General features: G+C 46.0%; 1 protein-coding gene across 1 annotated transcript; it reads right to left on the bottom strand.

Annotated features, from left to right (window-relative positions):
* Window positions 1-1,496: 1,496 nt before the first annotated feature.
* On the bottom strand, window positions 1,497-6,570 carry LOC125513503 (putative protein phosphatase 2C 14). The gene is made up of 5 exons (XM_048678633.2): window positions 5,939-6,570; window positions 3,868-4,245; window positions 3,631-3,748; window positions 2,507-2,730; window positions 1,497-2,404 (listed from the first exon to the last, which is right to left on the bottom strand). The coding sequence occupies exons 1-5, from the start codon at window positions 6,371-6,373 to the stop codon at window positions 2,003-2,005; spliced, it is 1,557 nt and encodes a 518-aa protein (XP_048534590.2). The 5' UTR covers window positions 6,374-6,570; the 3' UTR covers window positions 1,497-2,002.
* Between the last annotated feature and the right edge of the window lie 2,660 nt (window positions 6,571-9,230).

The following is a 9,230-nucleotide window of genomic DNA, read 5'->3' as shown; positions in this document are numbered from 1 at the left end:
AACCAGTTCACATGAGCTCTCTAGCGCCAAAACACATCATGTGGGTCCTCAAGCCGTTCGAACTTGAAGCATAAAACTTGCTCATGCTTGTTTGACTTATTTTGTAAGCCATTGCAGCTTGTTCGGCTTATTTTGTAAGCCATTGCAGCTGTGAGATGAGAAGATATTCGAACAGAAGAAAAGAGTAGAAGAACGGGTAGAGAAAGATGCAACAAGGGCACAATGACTTATTATTGCACAGTGTGTGGCACTGCACTATAAGATGCAAATATCTCGGGCCAACCAAGCAGACCCCAGACATGTCCTGTTCGCATAAAATGCTCATGTATTCCCTACTGATTGTATCCACCAAAATTTAATATACATTCGTTCATGAATTCACAGATTTTAACCACCAAGATTTACTTAACATATAATTCTCTCTTTGCCCTTACAAAATCTACAAATGCGATGTGTTCTTACAGTCAATGATTAATGATCTCCTTCATTCAAGGGGCTTTTATAGGATGAGAAACTTAGAAAAATTTCTACTGCGGCCGCTGGCTTTGCAGGATTGAATCCCATACAAAGAACTTCCAATGAGAAATCTTCGTACTACTTTTGTTTTTCCTGTGATGCAATCAAACAAACTCAAATCTAGCATCCACTTAAACCTCTTGAAGACAATCTTTTGTCTTTCATATGATGCAATCAAGCTGACGCAGTTTATCTGTCTTTGGGAGCTGCTGATTGAGACTGACCTTGTGCCGGCCAATGAAGATAAGGCCATTTAGGCTTGGAATGCTGTTGGAGAGTACACAAAGCTTCTGCATACAAGATGCTCTAGGAAGGGGGGATCCTATTCCAGCCCACAGCTGCGATTTGGAAGAGCTGGGCCCCGCTTTCCTGCAAAATATTCATGTGGTTGGCAATTCAATACAGACTTTGGACCTCGCACAGAAGGCTCGGGCATGGGTTACAAGAGGAGGCTTCACCCTGCTTTTTTTGTGATGAGGAGGAAGACACGGTGGTTGATCATTTGCTGTTGCAATGTGTCTTTGCAAGGCATGTTTGGTATTTGTGCTTCTCCAAGGTGGACGGTGATCTGGGCATGCTCCCTTCCCATCAGGACAGGCTACAGGATTGATGGACTAGTCGGCGCAAACAAATCCAAAAGGAGGAAAGAAAGGGCTTCGACTCGTTCGTCATGCTTCTTTGTTGGACTCTATGGAAGCAAAGAAATAATAGGGTCTTTCATTCAGGTAACATCCGTAGTGTGTTTGGCACCGTAGAGCTAATCTTTGCCGAAATCCGGCAATGGGCTCTTGCAGGAGGGAGATGAGTTCACTGATATTGTTAGTTGCCTAGTTTAAGCCGGAGTGGAGGGGTGTGGGATCGCCGGCCTGTGGTGCTCGCCGTTGTAATCTCTTATACATATTTTCTCTCTTCTATGAAGTTAAGGTACGCCTTTGGCAAACTCTCAGAAAAAAAATATGATGCAATCAAACAAACTTAAATCCATCAAAATTCAAATGAGCTTCGTCAATTTACTGAAACTTTACAATCCCACACATCAAAAAATGCCCTAAAGGTCTATGCACATCCACCCTCATGATCGTACCAATACACATAAGCCCATGCGATTGTGTACAGAGGACCAAAAGTTGAAATGCATAACAGCCACTGTAATGGACGGCAATAGAATGAATATTACAGAACTGTGAAAACACGGAAGGCTTCTTCCTATAGGGATACTATTATTGTTACGAGACTAAACAAACATTAAGAACAAAATTATTACAAAGAAATATGGCAGGTCACACTAAAACCGAAGTGGTACTTCACAAATGACGAAAACTCAAGACCCTACTCGGACTTGCATGTAGAAAATAGCAAGCAGTGAATTTCAACGCGCTCATAAAAATAGGCATCAGGCTCAGAATTCTGAATGGGAGAATGGGAGCGCACTGTCAACACAGCACAAATCGCCCAACAAATGTTCAATCTCATGCAACACACAAGCTCAAATGATGCTTTGCTTTGTGCCTGAACCATCCTTTGTCAAATCTGAGACAGTAACTGGCTTCGCAACAGCATCAACAAAAGATAGCTCATTTGTATCTTTCACAAGTGCATTAACCACATCGGCAGATACTCCAGTGCTCAGTTGGACAACTGTTGAGTGCTTATCACCACTAACTTCTAGAGCATTTGCTAAATTGTTGGCTGCAGAACTAGATGGTTCATCTGCTTCATGTGTATTCAGGAAGAGACAAACAACAGCACAGTCATCAATTTTAGAAGTAGGGTACCTAGTACGCCAGGCACGATTAGCTGATTCAACCAGGAAGCGTGCTGCAGAAGCCCGAGAAGTGGCTCTGCTTATGATGCTAACAACTTCAGTGTTTGACAGCACATCCCACACCTAGAATTAGCAAACAAGTTAGATAATTGCATCATGTACCAGAAAACCTTCAACTTAGGAGTCTCTGGAAATGATATGGTATAACTCAAAACATCTGCTCACCCCATCAGTCGCCAACACGATAAACTCATCCTTCTCTGTGACACGGTGACAGGAGACTTCAGGCATAGAAATTAGACCATACTCCTTAAGACAGAAGTCTCCAAATGCCCTTGCCATGGCCAATCCAGGTGAGTTATACTTTGGCAGCCAAACACGAGCAACCTCTGGCTCCTCAGGAAGTGCAAATATTCTGCCCCTGCGTTGCCTGATGCGTTGTGCTTCACCTGAATAACAACCATGCCATTACATTCATATTAATAGCGTGTCAGAAGCATATAGCAATCTTCATTTAGAAGTGCCATCAATCTCAGTACAATACCTCACACGAAGTGTAGAAAAGGAAGAAAAAGAAGGCATAAAAACATAATTAACTTTTGCAAATATGGCATTTCACCTGCAGTGCAGCATTACTTGCTGGTTGCTGCTAGAGCAACATGAAAATGGTTGCCATCATATACTCATATATGTACAATTTACAGAAATACTTCAAAATAATATGAAAATGGTTCTGTAAATTGTATATCTTGCAAAAAGATGATTCAAAATATAGCTTAAGAGATGATGTCGATAAACATCTCTAAATAATCCTCCAAAGCATAGATACATTTTACTTTATAAGAAGCAAATGCTACTCAGAAAAACTAAGGGTTTGGTAATATCCGTCTCGTTGACAGGCAGGTTCACTTGAGTTTTTAGTGCGTATTAGAAATTCAAGCGCCAACCAGAAATTATTGACCACTGTGTCACACTTTCACACGATAGTAACACATCACAACAAGCCTTGTTGCCTTGCCACACTAAAACCAAAAAAACTGATTTACGTGGGCACCCTGATAATTGATATATTGATATAAATAAGTTATATGGGCCCAACATTCAAATTTAGTCTGTTACACGATAAAGACAAGAAAGGGTAAAATATTAACACAAAAATGGTAAGTGCTACATGGCATAAGATCAGAAATGTCACATAGGCAAGACATAAACAAGGGCACACAAATTATACTAGAGTTCCCAAGTCCACTGTCACAAAATCCTACACTGCATACATGATGATATATTGCAAGAAATTGGATATGAAAATGATAAATATATGGAAACCCTAAAGAGAATACGAAGCATACTTGGAATGTTAGGTTTGAGATCAACCGTCAACTGGACAGCAATGAGCTGACCATCTTCATTTCTAGTGCCTAAGATAGCTCTTGAGTCTCCCAAGTTGCCTATTATAAGATTATGACCCTACACAGCAAGATATATGAGTAAATCAATACTCTCAACACACTGCTTTTCATGAATATTTTAAACTGAAATTTAACATCAGAACAGAGTTTTGCATTAAAAATCCAGCGTATGGCTACCTGTTTGAGCACTGCCACTGCTGTAGTTCCACTGAAAAAGCAATCGATATTCTTGTGTAACTTCAGATCCCTGTCCATTATGTGAAAAGCCCGCAAGAATGAAGTTCTGAATGTTGTGAATATCTCTGGGTATTCCCTATCCTGCTCAGCTGCAACAGAAGTGGTGGTTTCTTTTCTCTCTGGGTTTACGGGTAAACCTACTTCATTTGTGTTGCCTTCCATGTTGCTAGCGGGTGTCTCTCTACCCTTATCTGTCCCCATATCCGCACCAAGCTTTACGGGTAGGAGATCTCTCACTCTCTTAGCAACCAAATGACCGTAAGGTCCATGACCATCAAACACACCGCAAAAAATGGTGTCATCTCTTGAACAGAAGTTCTGGCAAAAAGTAAAATATCTTATCTAAATCAATCATCTCATTCAGAACAATAACAACAGCAAACTGTATGTGTTAAAAGCAGACTGAAGATGAATATGGCAAATATAAGCAATTTGTGGAAAGTCAGTCATGTTGCATGCCTGAATTAGGGCACTGATAAAGTATGTAGTCGAGAGTATGTGAGGAATTGGATGTGGGACCCATAATAATACAGGTGAAGCTCTCCTCTTCTTATTGGTTGCATGTCTTCAGTCGATACCTAGTTGGTACAGTAATTTTGTACATATAGCCATACTCGTGTAAAATTAGCAACTTATATTGCCCATCTTTCATATCCCAGTGCATTAGAGCATCTCTAGCCGCGCCCCCAACAGGCCCCCCAGGGCGACCATTTTCGCGCCGGCGCCGAAAAAAACCCCCAGTCGCGCCCCCAAGACGCCGAAATCCGCCGGCTCGGCCCGTTTTTGGGCCCGGCGATCCCAGGCCGAACCCAGCACACTGGGGGGCGCTCGGGGGCTCCGGCGGAAGGGGAAAACACGCCTAGGCCACACTATCGTGAAAAGTAAGGCAATCGTCCAGATTCGCCCCCCACCCCCGCGCGCTCGGCCACCACCCTGCCGATCCCGGCGCCACCCACCGCCCAGCACCGCTAGATAGGCGATTCTCTGCCAGGAAAGAGAGAAGGTTTCGCTGCGGCAACCTCTCCACCACCTTCCGGGCGAGTTTTCCGGCGCTCCGAACCACGGCGAACCATGTGATAAAAAAATTACTTTTGTCGAATTCGCGCCGAGCCACGGCGAATATGGGCCGATTTGCGCCGATATCGGGCCGATTTTTCGCCGAAAGTGGGCCGGAAAGCAAGCACATTTGCGCCAAAAATGGGCAGATATCGGCGCCTTGGGACGACCTGGGGGCGGCGGCTGGGAACCCAATCGCCCCCAGAGCCGATTTTAGCGCCGGCTCGCCCCCAGGCGCCGATTTTTAAGCCTCCTGAGGGGCCAACGGCTGGAGATGCTCTTATACTGAGTACTAAAGTTGTCAAATCATGCAAGTCTAGTTCAGCATGCTGCCTAGGGAATTCCTCGAAGGTAAATGAGTTCCACAAACAGGTGAGATGTGAACAGTACATGTGGTACATTGGACATGCAGCCAAATTTGTAATCAAACGTATGGAAAAGGATGTAAAGAAGCGTCAAGCAGATAAGATCATCCAGCAAGAAGGGGAAAAAGAAAAGGAAGAATGGATAAGGATGAGAATCATGTGGAGCCCATCCAACATTCAAGTATCCAACACAAATCCAATCATTGCACTTGAATTAAGCCAGGGGAACTGAAACTCTCTACCAGCAACATCCAATGACAATTCATTTCAAAGGAATATATAATGAGTCAAACTTCAATTCTTGGGAACTATAGGATTCGTACGTACACGGTGTTTCTTTCCGCATATTACATAAGTCGTACGAACATACACTGAAAAAGTGCTCGAAAACAGCTGTTGAGGTTAACATCGAGATCAACTCAATACTGACGAAGCAAATCCAGATCAAAGCAAGCGAGAGCGAAATTAAACCCAACCTAGAACCACGTTTCATTTGGATTACCGAGATCTATTCTAATCAAGTAAAAGTAAAATTATTACAGCATAAGAATTGGAAGGGGGCAAGCGGGTAGACAATTGCTGTGTTTTACCTCCCAAACGATCATCGCGTCCTGGTTGACGCCCTTCTTGCCCTGCATCGTGTAAAGCGACGCAACAGCGCAGGCGCCATTGCCAGCAATCCGGCCGGGGATCCGCCTCAGCTCCGCCGCGAAGCGCCGGCCGTCCGCTGTCGACGGGATGGCCCCGCGTGGCGGCACTGGGCGCGGCTGCCTCTGAGGGGACGCGGCCCACGGGAAGCCAAGCACGCGGAGCACGCCGAGCAGGCAGCCGAGAAGGTCATCGAGACACCGGCCACCAGCGGCCGCTCCACCTCCTCCCACACCGCCCCCCGCGGGCGGAGCGGACGTGACCATGACGACGCGCGTCGCGAGCGCGACGGCGACAAGGGGCAGCTGCTGCTCCCCTCCGCCGCTAGGCCGCCGAGGGCTGGTACCCGACCGGCGTCCCGCGGCGGCTTCCACCATGCACCTGCGGTGGGCGCCCAGCGCCGCCCCCGGCCTTTCCCTCCTCCTCTACCCAACGATTCGCTCGCGCCCCCCGGCGACCGCCGACAAGGAAGTAGGCTGCCTGCTGTTGTTGGCGCAGGAGAAGAGAGATGGGAGTGGGACTGCGGGGAGGCAGGCGCACAGGGGACGGGATGGGAGCTGCTAATTAACCCGACGAGGGATGTGGACTGACCAAAAGGGCAACACAAACAAAAGCAGCCAGGACCCCAAAAAAACGAGACAAGTCGAGCAACGCACACAAATTGTCACTCTCTTCTCATCTTTTCTTGCTTGCATAAATTGTTTGATCAAAAAATCTTTATATATAAAATATATGTTAGGTTTAAATGTGCTTGCCATGTGATTCATGATGTTTTTTTGCATATTGCAATTACTATTCTTACGTGAGTATCATTAAAATCATCATGCCTACCTAAAAAGGCATTAAAAAAAGCACTTATTAGAAACAACGTAATATTTACCTCTATTGTTTTTTTATCACATGATTAAGCTACTGTATTAATCATGTTTTATACTTTTTTAAAAAAATTTAAGAGCGTTTAGATCACTAAGGGGTTGTTTGAATACAGTGTTTGTGGAGAACCAGTTTTTCTTAAACGTAAAATCTGTTATAACCGCCTAAAACCTTGTTTGGGTTATCTAATGAAATCGTGAATATGGATAATTGCTAAAAACTCAAAAAGTCAGTTTATAGAAAAACGACTAATATACGTTTTTCTATAAAGTTGTTTTCTGTATACTATGGCTTTCACGCCGTCCGGTGCCTCGCACAGAGAATTGCATCGGCTTATTGAACTTTAGCGTTTGCATCGTCTTCGTCATCTCCACTGTTGCGTTTGCCATCTAATTCTACGCCCCCGCGCGTCCATGCCGGTGGCCGCGGTGGTCGCCGACGGCACCGACGACGACGTCGAGCTCCGCGGCATCGACGATGCGAGGCTGAAGGCTGGTACCCGACCGCAATAGACTCCGGCATAATGGCAAGAGATGTACGCAGTTCCTTGTCGGTTCGTCGTGGTCGCCGACAGACCACGCTGCCATGGCCGGCCGTGCCTCGACCGGCTCTTCTACTACTTAGCTCGCCATGCCCGACTTGGTCGCTGCGGCGCTGGTTATCTCTTCATGCCCGTTCTCTAGACATCCATGCCCAGCTTGGCTGCGTCTCTGCCACTGTTCCGCTCCACACCGAGCGGTGCACCTGCGTTGCTATACTGCTATATGTACATCTTGTCCACCTCGAAGCCATTGTTTGTGCTCATGTATGCCACCTCGCAAATTCTGTTCACATTTGGCAGAAAAGCATGTGCGTCCGCGTCATGTAGCATACACACGAACAGGAGAAGTATGCACAGTGAAGCTTCATGGCCTCGCGTAGGAGGAGCGCGAAGTAACTGAGCAATTGTGTTTTCCTTCTTCTTTTTCTCCACCCAAACAAGAAATTGTATATACTTATCTTAACAGAAAAACTAACTAAAACTGGTTTTTCCTAAAAATCCTCCTAAAACTCGTTTTCCTAAATCTCGCATCTAATCCTGGATATCCAAACAACCACTAAAAGCCCCTCCCTGGCAATATTATGTGAACAGATAAAGCCAATGAGGGTTAAGGAACAAAAGGCCTTTGTTAGAATTTTGCTAGTAGACCTTTGGCCCAAAGCCCAACTAAAATTCTGAAATTCTCTTGACTCATTCATGCACACATGTGAGTGGAGTGAGTGAGGCTAAAGTTTAGTCCCACCCCGGAAGTTGAGATAGAGTTGCACCTCTTTATAAGGTGAGCTCTTCTACCACTTGTATGAGCATGAAAAGAGGAGACCTACACGCGCGCTCCTCCTCCTCGCTCGCCGCGCCGCGCCGCGGGTTGCGGAATTAAGCCGAGCCGAGGACAGAGCTATGCACGTTGTCTATATTTTTGCTGTTCGGGAAAAATTAATAAGTCATTAATTAATAATTAACGGGTGCGTTAATTACTGAACCGTTTCCGATTCTTTTAGATCGTGACGACTCGGACGTGGGGTTTACTCCCGCGACCTACCCGGCCCGCACTATATAGGCAGGCAGACGTCTACCCTAGACGCCACCGCTTCGTATGGTTTCTCACCACCGTTCCAGATCATTGCGCCGCCAAGCAAGTCTTCTCCATCCCTCCTTTCGGCGTGCACCGGGAGAAGGGACAGCAGGCCTCCGGAACCCCTGTACGGGAGAGGGGCGATCAGGTTTTTGGGGAGCGCGACTGCTCGCAGCGACGACTTCGCGAAGGACGACTTCTTCCCCGACCTCGGCAACCTCATCCTCGACGACATGGGCGACAACGTCAACGCCGGCGGTGCTGCTCCCGCTGCACCGTATGTGATTCTATCCTTCCTGTTCGAGATCGTGGTAGAATTCATGTTTCTAGTATGTGCCCTAGATGTGATCTGTTCATCTGCTATGCTAGTTCGCATGATTAGTTTAATCTCTACTACTATAGTCATGATTTATCTTCTAATTATTCGGATTAAATCTCGTAGTAACTTGCTCATATTTCCAACAATCCAAAAACCTAATTATAGGCAATTTACTCTGAGTGGTTTTGTTGCGCATCTGAAGCCGCGTGCCTTTAAGGGGGCGCAATATAAGAGGTGGCGCACGAGAGCAGTCTACTGGTTTCAGACCATGGGCTGCTATGACGCCACCAAGGGCAAGCCTGAGGGCGATCTTAATCCAGCATAGCTGGAAGCTTTCGAGAAGATCGATACCCTCTTTAAAGGCGCTCTTTTGAGTGTTCTTGATGACTCCATTGTGGATTCGTATATGTCGTTTGACAACGGCAAGGA

Source organism: Triticum urartu, chromosome 6A (assembly GCF_056163025.1).
Source record: "Triticum urartu cultivar PI428250 chromosome 6A, HENAU_Tu73, whole genome shotgun sequence".
Lineage (NCBI taxonomy): Eukaryota > Viridiplantae > Streptophyta > Magnoliopsida > Poales > Poaceae > Triticum > Triticum urartu.
This window is presented reverse-complemented; position numbering and strand designations above follow the sequence as displayed.